This window comes from Pogoniulus pusillus, chromosome 6 (assembly GCF_015220805.1).
Source record: "Pogoniulus pusillus isolate bPogPus1 chromosome 6, bPogPus1.pri, whole genome shotgun sequence".
In the NCBI taxonomy this organism is placed as follows: domain Eukaryota; kingdom Metazoa; phylum Chordata; class Aves; order Piciformes; family Lybiidae; genus Pogoniulus; species Pogoniulus pusillus.
In genome coordinates this window covers 31916902-31931862 of record NC_087269.1, presented here as the reverse complement: position 1 = coordinate 31931862, position 14961 = coordinate 31916902, and the positions used below count along the sequence as shown (strand labels likewise).

The 14961-nt window shown below is 41.9% G+C and overlaps 1 protein-coding gene across 12 annotated transcripts in view; it reads right to left on the bottom strand.

Annotated features, from left to right (window-relative positions):
- Window positions 1–14961, bottom strand: part of GRID1 (glutamate ionotropic receptor delta type subunit 1) — a 772772-nt gene that overhangs the window by 387364 nt on the left and 370447 nt on the right. For all 12 annotated transcript variants that reach the window (XM_064145128.1, XM_064145119.1, XM_064145118.1 and 9 more), the window contains one exon: window positions 6193–6398. In XM_064145128.1, the coding sequence (XP_064001198.1) occupies window positions 6193–6398 (206 nt within the window). The remainder of the gene's footprint in view (window positions 1–6192; window positions 6399–14961) is intronic.

Below are 14961 nucleotides of genomic sequence, written 5' to 3'. Positions count from 1 at the left end.
GCCTTCTTGGTCACCTGAGCACACTTCCAGATCATGTTCAGCCTTTTGTCAATCAGCACACCCAGATTCTTTCCCACCGATCAGCTTTCCAGACAGTCTTCCCCAAGCCTAATGTGTACTAAGTGCAGCAGCTGGCACTTGTCCTTGTTGAACACCACACAACTGCCCTCTTCCTACAGTCAAAACAATTTTATAACAATAGTAAACCTAGAAAACTTCCAAAATGCAAGTAACTTCTGCTGCAGTAACTTGGACATGTGACAGAAACAGGCATTGAGGTTGTTAATCCAGGAAAGTGAAAATGATGCCTAAACAAAGCCTAAAGAAATTATCCCACAATTGAGTTGTTCTAGGATTTAGAAAGCTTTTGATGGATGAGATGTTCAAGTCCCCTAACTCTGTGTATCCAACCAAAGTCAGATAAGATCTCTCTGGTTCACCTAAGTGGTAAGTGAAGCTGAAATCAGAATCCATAAGAAAAAAGTAGTACTTGCAATACCAAATCAAGCAAAATAAATCTTATGCTAGCTTGTGACAGTTGATGTCTATGATTTGTGTAAAGAAAAGTTTGCTTAAATTATTTGTAATCAGGACTCAAGAAAGTCTATTTGTTTAGTTATGCATTCCACAAGAGAGTTTGTGTGCAACACCTGTATTTGGCAGTGCTATTAACAACCAGACATTAATAAGATCTAGTCAGAATTTTTCAGACATTTTTTTCCCCTGAAAACCTGAAGATCAAAGTAAGGAATATATTTTTCACACAAAAAAAATCCATTTCTATATATTTATGGAAATAATATTTTAAATCCCTTGATTTTTTTCTTTTTATTCTAAAATTCTTATTTGTAACTTTAGTTAAAACAGAAATTATGAAGATCATTTTTTGCTTTTAATTTTAATTTTCTCCTCAGGTTACTATTTTATTTTTTTTCAGAGACCTAGGCTTTTTTTTTTCCCCTGTAGTGGATCTGAAAAAGCCAAATTCTTTCAAAATCTCAAACAGCTTCCAAGATGTAGAGCTCAACTGGGTAACAATACTGGTCAGTATACGACATACAGTGTAGTACCTATAGAATGAAATATTTACTGTGGAAACATGTACAATTACGGCACCTAATGCTGCACAATGTGAATGATGTAATCATGTCAATTATGTAAGAATGCACATTTCAAGCAAATTCAGAGATTGCATTGGGTTGGAAGGGACCCTCAAAGGTAAAAGTAAAAAATTCTTATTCTAAACTGTCTGGAACTGTGTTGTGGTTAATTAGTTGTACTTAGTGACTGAGATATCGACATAATTTATATCATTACTATCCTATCAATAACATAATCCAAGTCCATGAAAGATGAGCAGAGCCTCTGCTAGTGATGGATTCTTCCCTATTGAGTACTGTGTCCAGTTCTGGGCTCCTCAATTCAAGAGAGATGCTGAGGTGCTGGAATGTGTCCAAAGAAGGGCGACAAAGCTGATTAGAGGCCTGGAACACAAACCCTATGAGGATAGGCTGAGGGAGCTGGGGTTGTTTAGCCTGGAGAAGAGGAGGCTCAGGGGTGACCTCATTGCTGTCTACAACTACCTGAAGGGAGGTTGCAGCCAGGTGAGGGTTGGTCTCTTTTCCCAGGCAACCAACTACAGAACAAGGGGGGACAGTCTCAAGTTGTGCTGGGGGAAGTATAGGCTGGATGTTAGGAGGAAGTTGTTGGCAGAGAGAGTGATTGGCATTGGAATGGGCTGCCCAGGGAGGTGGTGGAGGCACCATCCCTGGAGGTGTTCAAGATAAGCCTGGATGAGGCACTTAGTGCCATGGTCTAGTTGGTTGGATAGGGCTGGGTGCTAGGTTGGACTGGATGAGTTTGGAGGTCTCTTCCAACCTGGTTGATTCTATGATTCTATTCCTTCACCTCACACCTCAAGCCTTTTGAGACTTCCTTTCTAAGATTTAAATTTTCTTTTATAAAGCTCTTCTGAATCAATCAAGATCCAATATGGGAAGATTGCCAAATAAATTACTTTTCATTTCTGGCCACAGTTAAACTCCTGCAGGAATTTGGAAACATATCAAGATCATTATCCTTAATGCCTATAATACACACTACTTTAAGGTGAAGTAAGTAGTAAAACAGCTTAATACATTAGCCACTATCCTCAAGAGATTGTCAGGGTCCTGACAGAGCACACACAGAACTCTTAATGAACATTTCTGAAGCCTTGTGCACTGAAGGGTGAGTTCATAGAATGGCTTAGGTTGGAAGGGACCTGGTCTTGCTCTAACAGCTCTGTGTCCTCCTCCTGATGAGGACATCAAAAATGGATGCAGTATTCAAGGTAGAGTCTCAAAAGAGCAGAGTAAAAGGGCAGAATCACCTCCCTTATCCTGCTGGTCACACTTCTTTTGACACAGCCTAGGATACAATATGCCTTCTGGGCTGAGTTCAGACTTTGTAATCAGCGTGGGCCTGAATAAAATACATAGGTTGATTTCTTTTTATTATGTGCTATGGATACTTTGTTAGGACTCACCGGAAAACTAAGCAATGGGGATTTTTGCTGTAGGGCTTTTATGAAGCAAACGAAACCACTGACTGTGTTCACTGCAGTTTGAGGGCAGGTTCTGTCTTATTCTCTGCAGAATACTCCTCTGTATGCACAAACGTGAGCAGAATTTTTCCCTGTGCTTAGTCCTTCCCAAGCTACCCATTTGCCTCATTTATACATGATAAAATTTACCCTATTAATTTAAAAATTAATGGTGAATGTAAGTATAGAGAATTTACTTCTGACAATACCATCAAAAACTTAATTAGCTAATTTAAGTTTTGAGGGGTTTGGGGTTTGTTTGTTCTTCTTTTTATTAGCAGGCACTGGCGCAGGAAAACTGAGCACTGGAAAGAGGTCTCATCCACATTTTAGTTTCTTGGTTCAGACTTATCCCTGGTTTGCAAAAAGAATAACACCCTACTTTATTGCAAAACCCTCACCTAATGAAAACATGTACTTATACTGAAGATCACAGTATCACAGTATCATCAAGGTTGGAAGAGACCTCATAGATCATCAAGTCCAAACTGTTACCACAGAGCTCAAGGCTAGACCATGGCACCAGGTGCCACGTCCAATCCTGTCTTGAACAGCTCCAGGGACGGCGATTCCACCACCTCCCTGGGCAGCCCATTCCAGTGTCCAATGACTCTCTCAGTGAAGAACTTTCTGCTCACCTCGAGCCTAAATTTCCCCTGATGTAGCTTGAGGCTGTGTCCTTTTGGTGTTGGACACCTGAGAGAAGAGAGCAACCTCCCCCTGGCTACAACCACCCTTCAGGTAGTCGTAGACATCAACAAGGTCTCCCCTGAGCCTCCTCTTCTCCAGGCTAAACAATCCCAGCTCCCTCAGCCTCTCCTCGTAGGGCTGTGCTCAAGGCCTCTCACCAGCCTTGTTGCCCTTCTCTGGACACGCTCAAGCATCTCAATGTCCTTCTTAAACTGAGGGGCCCAGAACTGAACACAGTACTCAAAGTGAGGTCTAACCAGTGCAGAGTACAGGGGCAGAATGACCTCCCTGCTCCTGCTGACCACACCATTCCTGATGCAGGCCAGGATGCCACTGGCTCTCCTGGCCACCTGGGCACACTGCTGGCTCATGTTCAGGTGGGTATCGATCAGCACCCCCAGATCCCTCTCTGTTTGGCTGCTCTCCAGCCACTCCGACCCCAGCTTGTATCTCTTCATGGGGTTGTTGTGGCCAAAGTGCAGCACCCTGCACTTGGAGCTATTGAATGCCATCCCATTGGACTCTGCCCATCTGTCCAGGTGGTCAAGGTCCCACTGCAGAGCCCTTCTGCCCTCCAACCCAGCCACATCTGCCCTCAGCTTAGTGTCATCTGCAAACTTGCTGATGACTGACTCCATGCCCTCATCCAGACCATCAATGAAGATGTTAAAGAGGATGGGGCCCAGCACTGATCCCTGAGGGACACCACTAGTGACAGCCACCAGCTGGATGTGGCACCATTCACCACCACTCTCTGGGTCCGGCCCTCCAGCCAGTTCCTAACCCAGCACAGAGTGTTGCCATCCAAGCCACGGGCTGACAGCTTAGCCAGCAGTTTGCTGTGGGGGACAGTGTCAAAGGCCTCGTTGAAGTCCAGATAGACCACATCCACAGGCCTCCCCACATCCACCAAGCAGCTCACCTGATCATAGAAGGAGATCAGGTTGGAGAGGCAGGATCTGCCCTTCCTAAATCCATGTTAGCTGGACCTGAGCCTTTAGACCTCCCTAAGGTGCGCAGTTATTGCCCCCAAGATAACCTGCTCCATCAGTTTCCCTGGCACTGAGGTCAGGCTGACGGGTCTGTAGTTCCCAGGTTCCTCCATCCGACCCTTCTTGTGGATGGGGACCACGTTGGCCATTTTCCAGTCTCCTGGGACCTCTCCGGTGAGCCAGGACTGCTGGAAAATGATGGAGAGTGGCTTGGCCAGCTCAGCTGCCAGCTCTCTCAGCACCCTGGGATGGATCCCATCTGGTCCCATGGACTTGTGGGTGTCCAGATGGCTCAGCAGGTCCTGAACTAATTCTTCATGAATTTCCAGGGGAACACACTGCTCCCCAACCCCATCCCCCAGTTCAAGAGGCCACTTGCCCTGAACTCCTCCCTCCTTACTGTTGAAAATTGAGGCGAAGAAGGCATTCAGGACCTCAGCCTTTTCCTCGTCATCAGTTATAATGTTCCCCGCCTGGCCCAGTAAGGAGTGGAGGCTCTTCTTGCCCTTCTTTTTAGCATTGATAAATTTATAAAAATGCTTTTTATTATCCTCACAGAGGTGGCCAGCCTAAGTTCTAGCTGGACCTTAGCCTCTCTAATTTTTCTCCTGCATAATCTGGCTATCTCCTTAAACACGTCAGGAGAAGCCTTCCCCTCCTTCCAGAGGTGATACACCCTCTTTTTTTCCCCCAATTCCTTCAGGACCTGTTTGCTCATCCAGGCTGGTCGCCTTCCCCACCGGCTCATCTTCCGGCACATGGGAACTGCCAGCTCCTGTGACTTCAAGAGCTCCTGTTTAAAGTAGGTCCAACCATCCTGGACCCATTTGCTCTTAAGGACTGCTGCCCAGGGGACTTTGCAAATAAATTTCTTGAACAAATTGAAGATCCAACTCTCCTTATCAACTCTGACATATAAAGCATTGTAAAATTAGTCATTATTTAATATTTTTAAAAGCTAGATAAATGGAACACAAGCCCAATGAGGAGAGGCTGAGGGAGCTGGGGTTGTTTAGCCTGAAGAAGAGGAGGCTCAGGGGTGACCTCATTGCTGTCTACAGCTACCTGAAGGGAGGCTATAGCCAGGTGGAGGTTGGTCTCTTCTCCCAGGCAACCAGCAATAGAACAAAGGGACACAGTCTCAAGTTGTGCTGAGGGAGGTCTAGGCTGGATGTTAGGAGGAAGTTCTTGACAGAGAGAGTGTCCATCCCTGGAGGTATTCAAGAAAAGCCTGGATGAGGCATTCAATGCCATGGTCTAGTTGATGGATAGGGCTGGGTGCTATGTCAGACTTGATGATCTTAAAGGTCTCTTCCAACCTACTTGATTCTATGATTCTAATTAATGCCAAAAATTAACCCCCAGGACAGCATTAATTACAAGTTTTCCCAACAGTTACCTCCCTGTCCTAATTAGCCTGTTTGATTTCAGGAAACCATTAAGAAAAAAAGACAAACATATAATTCCTACTTCATACTCAATAAAAAACTCTGTGATTCAGCTTTCAAACATCAATAACATGCCCTCTTCACATTAATTTTGAGATTTCCACACTAAAACAGGCATGTTGTTTGATTTCTAATAGACTATAGTAGATTTTCTGCTCACTTGTCAACAGTGGTTGAAATCCAGGTGAAATATACTGGTACAGAAGGTAACTAGGGGAAAAAAATTGCCCTACAGAGCTATATGTTATATTGAAAGTGCCCATCTGGCCTGTGCTCTCCCGTTTGCATTACCCACAACATATGCATTACATGGAGTACCCAATATTTCAATTCTCTGGCACTAGAAACTAACAACCTTATTTGACATTTACTTACCAGCATTGTCAAAATCTACCACTACAGAGAACATGGCATCATAGCACATAAGTCACCACATATATTCCTGAAACATTGATGATAAAAACAACTGTGCACTGACCTCATTAATAAAAGTCTGGGCTCCTCGTGGACTTAGAAGTAAAATAGCCCTTCGCAACGTGTCCCGGTAGCGGTTCAGCTCTTCTGTTTTCATGGTAGTGAAAAGGTTGGCAAAGACTCTGCTGATGTTCCTGTCCACTTTTTGTAATGATACATCAAGTCCCAGTCTTGAGGCCTGATCGAGAAATCCCTGTAGACCACGAATATCTGTAACACAGGATGAAAAAAATAATGAAGGGAGGAGGAGAAGGGAGGAGGAGAAGGGAGGAGGAGAAGGGAGGAGGAGAAGGGAGGAGGAGAAGGGAGGAGGAGAAGGGAGGAGGAGAAGGGAGGAGGAGAAGGGAGGAGGAGAAGGGAGGAGGAGAAGGGAGGAGGAGAAGGGAGGAGGAGAAGGGAGGAGGAGAAGGGAGGAGGAGAAGGGAGGAGGAGAAGGGAGGAGGAGAAGGGAGGAGGAGAAGGGAGGAGGAGAAGGGAGGAGGAGAAGGGAGGAGGAGAAGGGAGGAGGAGAAGGGAGGAGGAGAAGGGAGGAGGAGAAGGGAGGAGGAGAAGGGAGGAGGAGAAGGGAGGAGGAGAAGGGAGGAGGAGAAGGGAGGAGGAGAAGGGAGGAGGAGAAGGGAGGAGGAGAAGGGAGGAGGAGAAGGGAGGAGGAGAAGGGAGGAGGAGAAGGGAGGGGAAACCCACTACATCAACCTTTCCCAATTAGGCAAGCATCACTAATTAGGCAGAAAACCACATATTACTTTTGTTTTGTGGTTCTGTCAGAAGAGTATTCTACACAGTTAACTTCCACATCTCCCTTCATAGCCAGTGCCAACAGGGAAAAATCTATCAACTACCTTTCTCCAGAGGTCTGTGAAGGACTCTTAAGCAGAGCCAGGGCACGTATTTGGGTGGCTGTGCATTCCTCTCTAGAAGGTTGAGGCTACAGGGCTTGACACCTCACAACCAAAACGACACTTCTAACCCAACAATATCACAATTCAAATGCAGAAATCAGGGAACTGATTAATCACCAAATAAGCAATCAGTTACCCCTAAACCTTTGCCCATCTCCACATTAGATCATGCCTGCTTTTGCATAAAAAAGTATACCCCCCCCCCAAATAATTAGGATATTTTATGCTGCTTCAGTGAGTGGGTTCAGAGAGCAATACCCATCTTGGTGTTATTTGGCCACAGAAGATACATGTGCATTTCTTTTTTCTCCCCCTAAAAAAAAAGTTGGATGAAACACGACAGAAGTATCAGCTCACAAGCATACACCAGTTAAAGAATTTAGCTCAGGTGCAAGCGCAATGCTGATTAACAAAGTAACTGGCAAACATCAGGTCCAAAAGGAAGCAAAGAAAGAGTTGTTTTGTACCTCTCTCCGAACATGGAAATGCTTCTTAACCTGATTAATTCAGCTTAAAACAGCCCAACTACAGAGAAACTTCAGAATAGAAATAAAGCTAGGAATGTGCCAACCGCAGTGGACCCTTCACTGACTTTTTATCTTGCCTTTTGTTGAGTAGTGCCCTCTGTCAGGAAAGATACACTGAAAAGAGCTTCGTTGGTGACTTAGGCAAGCCTGCAGCAGTTTTATCATCCTGCCAAGTAACCGCTAGACTTGCTTACTGTCTGAAAACTGGAGTTACTGAGGACAGGAAAGGCTTTACTGTTAAGCAGGTACTCCTGGCAAACACCAGAAGACTTGTATAACTGCAAAATATTGCATATGTGCTGAAATAATGACAGTGACAAACAACTGCTGTTTACAGGTTAAAGCATTTTATTAAAGCTGTTACGCTGAGTTTGGATTTTGCTAATTTATATCCAGTAACCTAGCGCTCATTACTATACCTATACTCACTTCAGGGATCCATCATACATGAAACACCTTTTTTTTTTTTTCCTTTTAATGTTTAGTACTTCAAAACTACTGCAGTGCTTGCCAAGCAGTGAGAAAATTCTCCTTTTTAGGGTTTAGTAATGACTTGTCTTTTTGTGCAGGCTTCTAGAGTTATCACTGCACAAAGGAAAGCTGTTTACAAAAGATTAACCGTGCTGATATAGCTCCGGGGCTTTTTGCCTTATGTTTTCAGCTGACCTGCTGAACTACCAGTTAGAAATATTGTTGTAGGCCAGTGCAAAATACTTGATGCACTTGGTAAGGCTATTTGGAGCATTTTGTATTCCCTTACAAATTCCACACACACCCCTCCCCCATCCCCACAGGGAAAACAGTTTGAAAAACAGAAAACAGTTGGACATTGCCCAGCTTCAGGAGAAAAAAATCCAAACAAACAAGCAAAAACCCAAACAAACAAACAAACAAAGGTCAAAAACCACCACCAACAACAAACTTGAGATGAAGGAGACTGTCCAAGCTCAAATATATAAGCACAATCTGTCAGTTTTTCACAGATGTAAGTGAATGTGAATTTATTCAGTGTTGGCAATTAGAAAGAACTGCATGACACAGAGACAGTGATTTCCCATTGGAATGGGCTGCCCGGGGAGGTGGTGGAGGCACCGTCCCTGGAGGTGTTCAAGAAAAGCCTGGATGAGGCACTTAGTGCCATGGTCTAGTTGACTGGATAGGGCTGGGTGCTAGGTTGGACTGGATGATCTTGGAGGTCTCTTCCAACCTGGTTGATTCTATGATTCTATAATTCTATGATTCTATGACTCTATCTTCCTGAATGCTGACATGCCTCTTCCTAAGTGACACTGGAGAGGAGGAGAAGGCTTATTGGGAATTCGGAGACAGGATCAGGAACTGAAGAGCAGTGTTTTCAGAGATGACTAACAATTTTAGGTGTCTACATAATGGGATAATTTTTTTTCTTTCCCACAAGTAATTAATCACAATCATTACAAAGAATGCAATCGTTTTTTAAAGTGTATCAGTACATAAATATACAAATGGTATGTAGGAGCATCTCTTTAATTATGATAAAGAACTAGGCTCAGCTTTATATTACCTGACATATCACATTAAAAAAAGAGAGTTTGATGCCCTCATTTTTTCCCTCCATTTAGCAGATCACAAATCTATGCAATGTAAAAGTTCAAACAGAAATACTCATGGAAACAGTTAAGAGTTTCTTTCTACTTCTCATAAACTAGGACAGTTAAGCCTTCATTTTCTTTACCACTAAAATGAGTCTTAGAAAATTCACATAGAATTCAATAAAGGATTCTATAAATTATTTTGTCATTAAAATGCATGTCTGTTAAAAAATTGTCTGTCTCTTATAGTCTTAATATTGACTTTTAAAATAAAAAGTTCAGATTCTGACATTACAGAGATTATTACAGAACTACAGAGATTATTACAGAACAGCTAAAGTAATTCCTTGTGCCCATTTATTTCATACTCTATAGGAACTATTAAGCAATCCAAATTCAAAACACTTGTCTAGAACATCTGACATTCAAAAGACTAGTCTGCTCTAACTATACAAGATACAGTCACTGGACAAGACAGAACAGCTTTAAGCTCGAGGAGCACAGATTTAGACTAGATACTAGAAAGAAATTCTTTACAGTAAGGGTGGTAAGACACTGGAACAGATTGCACAGGGAAGTTGTGAATGTACCCTCCCTGGAGGTGTTCAAGGCCAGGTTGGAGGAACCCTAGAATGACCTGGTCTAGTGGAAGGTGCCCCTGCCATGGCAGGGAAGTTGGAATTAGATGATCTTTAAGGTTCCTTGCAACCCAAAGCATTCTATGAATGTATGAAGCTCTGCCTTCAGCTTTCCAAACATTTCTTTTGCTCAGGGTGTAATCTTCATTCAGCTGTAACAATCACACCTGAGTTGTGCATGTTAAGATGCAGAATTTCAGAAACAATACTTTTAAGCTACTCTGTAGAGAACACTGATTTCTTGAAGACAAGGCAGCATCTACATTCTAGAAGGAAAAAGACACTATACATAATGCACTTAGGTCAGCCTTTCTTGTATAAGTAACCTGTAAAAACCATATAATAATTGGATATGTTTACAACATTCTAGTGTCAAATGCAACCATGTGGAATTAGCAGGTTGGAACTGGAAGTCATGAGAGCTTCATAAGAAAAGGAAACTTCATCAGAACTTGGTGTCTTCTGTTACACCTGGCTGAAGAGATAATCACTGTGACTGAGAGCCCTCTCCCTAACGCTGACAGATATACCATATGTTCAGGTCTGACAAGAGAAGAACGAGACCATTTCAGGGATAACTATTACATGGAGAGAAGGAAAGACCTGATGCACTGCTAAGATAGGAATTCTGTCACCTGGACTACAGAACCTAATGTTTGCCATAAATAAAGGGCTTTATTGTACTATAAGAAATAATGGAATGTATCATTTCCAGCTGGAGGTTAGGTTGGCTACTGCATTGGCTGACTAGAAAACAAACATAAAATAACAGTACTAGATGTGGTACCTACATGTAAAGCCTATTGTCATCTACAAAATCATTATTATTTGTTATATTATCTATAATATTGCCTACATATTAAAAAAAAAGGTATGCAGACATTATCACAGCATTCATCTGCCATAAATTTATAGGATTTGATTCTCAGCCTTGACACAAGCGACTTCAAGCAATTATTATTCTGTGAGACAGCTGCATGGTTGGACCCAGATGGCCTTTAAGGATGGTTCATTGTAGAAAGGAATTACCAAAAGGTAGAGAACATTACACTGTCTTTGTAACACCAGTTCCCAACCCCACTTGATAGAAATAGAAGCAGCACATGGCCAAAAAACATTTTACTTTGGGTAGAAAGCAGCTGGAAGCAGATTTAAATATCAAGCTGGAGCTGAAGGCAAAGCTAAAGAAGCACCAAGAAATAATTTCACACCCTTTCATTCTTACCTATCACCAAGTACATTCTAGGAGGACTGAAGTCTTATCACCAAGCTCTATTTTCAAATAACCTACACCAATCCTTTCACTTGTACATTTGTAAGGGAGAAAAGTAAGTGTGAAAAGCAATGAGACTGGGTAGGAAGTGCTGAGCTTTTAAAATTTCCCATTTGCTGATTGCAGGCTCTACACTTGCCACTTTTTTTTTTTTCCTCTCTCTCCCCAGGGTTAGTTTTACTTGAGGATTACTTTGGAGATATATTTAATGCTGTGAGTAAAGTGTCAAGGAGACCTGGATAGTTTCATTATTTAGTATTTATATACTTATCAAAAATATATTTCCCAGCATTTTAGGAATACTACCAAGGCACTTTTCCTTACAATCAAGCTCCAAGAGAAGAAATCAAATGACTATTTCTTACCACTAATACAAAGATACCCTGCTTTATTGTATGTTTGTCCCTCCTGACTGCAAATGGGACAGAATACTTGCCACTCACTATTTAATTTCAAGCAACTAAGATTCACTGCCTTGCAAGGTAGCTACAGGCACTCCAAAACAGTTTTCATAAACCACCTGTTTCACAACTTTCATTCATATTACTCTACAATGGCTGTTGTCCCTCATTATCCAACGCTGAATTGTTTGCATAAGAAATAAGGGATAATAAGACTGCTGTAAGAAACAGAGATGTACTTAGTGATGATTAGACTCCTGCTGCAATGTAAGCTTTCTGAGTGAATGGTTTTGAATATCAGCTTTGGGCCTCGCCAGAGATAATAAGCTACTTGAAGGACTTGAACATACTCCAGCATTTTAGAATACTGAAAGTGGACATACTTCAGAAATAACTTCTATTCTCCAGTTAATAAATAACAAAATTTTCTTCCTCAAACAATAGAGGGAAGATTAGTATTTTTGCTTTGAAAATGGAAGCATAATTGATTAAATCATCTGATAAAAACTTTGAGCAAGCACTACAATTTTCAACCTAAAATACTCACTACATGATTTTAACTGTTCAAATAGAGTGGTTAGAGCAGAAAGAATAATCAGAGAATCAACCAGGTTGGAAGAGACATCCACGATCATCCAGTCCAACCTAGCACCCAGCCCAGGCCAAACAACTAGACCATGGCACTAAGTGCCTCATCCAGTCTTTTCTTCAACACCTCCAGGGACGGTGACTCCGCCACCTCCCTGGGCAGCCCATTCCAATGGCGATCACTCTCTCTGTCAAGAACTTCCTCCTAACATCCAGCTTAGACCCCCAGCTGGCTACAACCTCCCTTCAGGTAGGAAATATACCTTACTAATAGAATTTCCCATTTGCATTGGGATACAATAAACATTTACATTCCAACATTAATGTACTTAGACCAATTCTAACGGCCTGGAACACAGACCTATGAGGATAGGCTGAGGGAGCTGGGGTTGTTTAGCCTGAAGAAGAGAAGGCTCAGGGGTGATCTCATTGCTGTCTACATCTACCTGAAGGAAGGCTACAGCCAGGTGGGAGTTGGTCTCTTCTCCCAGGCAACCAGCAACAGAACAAGGGGACACAGTGTCAAATTGTGTCCAGGGAGGTCTAGGCTGGATGTTAGGAGGAAGTTCTTCCCAGAGAGTGTGATTGGCATTGGAATGGGCTGCCCAGGGAGGTGGTGGGGTCGCCGTCCCTGGAGGTGTTGAAGAAAAGACTGGATGAGGCACTTAGTGCCATGGTCTAGTTGTTTGGCCAGGGCTGGGTGCTAGGTTGGACTGGATGATCTGGGAGGTCTCTTCCATCCTGATTGATTCTGTGATTCTATGAACAGAAGTTCTGCTGAGCTTCATAACCTGTTGCTGATAGTGTTAAACATGAGAATTGTGGAGTGATACACCCTTTTAACATCCTCCCAACAGTTCATATTTTGCAGTGCAGGCAACTATGTTTTCTATGCATTTATATGCACTACACAAGTGTATTTCTGCCATGTAACCCTCAAATTTCCCTCCTTAGAACAGCACAGTTTCCCTTTAAGGTGATGTAAATAATCAGCATCCAGATCAGTTCACCTTCAGCATGTTAACCTGGGAATTTTCAGGATCCCAGTGGATTATCCCCTTTTTCATTTTTACATCTTTCCCTTCTGGATAGTTGTAATGACAGCTATCATATACAAAGCAATGCAGCAGTAACCTGCACTGCCTGAGTGGCCAGGCACTACATAATGCCATTCAGACCTTGAAGCTGTGCAGCCCTTTCTCACAGAGGTAAGAGAAAAGCAAGAAATCAGATTTCAGGAAAGAATAAAGAGGGCTATTTTAAATGCAATCTTTGAAAAATACAGATAATTTTGATTTGCCATTTAAATCTAGATGACAGGTGGACATTTGTCCATATGTCTGGGGAAACTGAAAACTTTACCATGTCTGTTTTGATACAAGCATCAGGATAAACCAAATGCAAAAGACTACTCAGAATGCTGTGTGATATCAAAGTCTGAAGCATGCATAATGGCCACAAATATTTTAATGGCCAGTTCTGCTGCCTTCATTGATTTTGTTATCAGGTTAAACATGAAAAGGACTTTGTATACAGACAAATTATAGACATTGGTGTTTTTCACTCTTGAATAGATGGGAGAGGGACAGAACATACCAGAAAGCCAGATGTGCTGCATGTGCAAACAGATGTTTTCAGATTTGACTTAAAATGCAGACATCACTATTAAAAATACTAAAACCTACACTGCACAGCTGATGCTCCATAACTGAAACAGTTGATCCACTCTGAAGAGTTTCTTAGGAGGCCCAGAAGCACAAAAGCTTTTTAAAGGCTACAACAGCCCTTTCACATGTGGAGTGAAAGGTCAGTTGTAGGTCTCCCTTCCTGGATTCTCACAGTCAGCATTTGAAAGCACAAGGGGAACTATGCCAGGAAATTCATGTTGGAAAAAGTGTGGACATATGCTACAATTGATGTAAAAAGGGATTCACTGAAGAACTAGCATTTCCATTCAAATCACCCATTTAATTCTTTCAAGTGCAATAATTTCCAACTATCTGCCCAATGGTAAGTTGCTCAAATGAGCTGTAAAAACTTCTCCTATCGCTCAACTACTTATAATATATTGAAACACTTTTAAAGACACTATGCAGTGCTAATGCTGTACCTTCTTAGGAGACAAAAATAGATATGTTGACAGAAACTATGCTTTTGTTGACATATATCCTAAGTCTAAATATTTTTTCACCTAAATAGTTTTTAATTATTGCATTAAATTATTAAGCTTAATGTTTGCCATCACAATTCTAAACATACATCTAGTACATAAAGAAAAAATATCTTTCTTCTGAAGGGTTGAGACGTACCTTCCCAAAGCCATACTATTTTACATGGCCATCTGAATGAATAGGGTAATTTTAGGATGTGGGAATGGAAGCCTGTGTGCTGTCCTTACTATTAAGAAGCTGTTACTGTAAGTCTGGTTAGCATACTTTGACATGTGAAATACATTCTTCAAAAATAAGATTGGTAACCCTAAACTAGGGAGAAGAAAACACAAATAAGTGTCTAATGAAATAAACCAAATGTGCAAAGAGAATGGCATTGAGAGAGGCAAAAGGTATCTTTTCTCATTCAGAGAAAACCAGAAGTCATACAAGAATTCATTCTGTGTATGCTAAGCATCCATCAAAGGCAGAAGCACATCACTTTAGTTTTAAAGGATTGCAAAGTAAGTCACCCTCTTGATGAAAATTACTTTAACTACTGCACATTCTGATCTTAAGACACACTACAGTAAAATTACTACAGACAAAGATTAAATTCCTCCTGGATGAAAGGCTACTAAAAGGAAGGTCTTGTTCTTTTATATATGCTAACAATAATTACTGCTTGCATTTCTGCAACAGCTTTCAACTGCGGATCTCAATGTA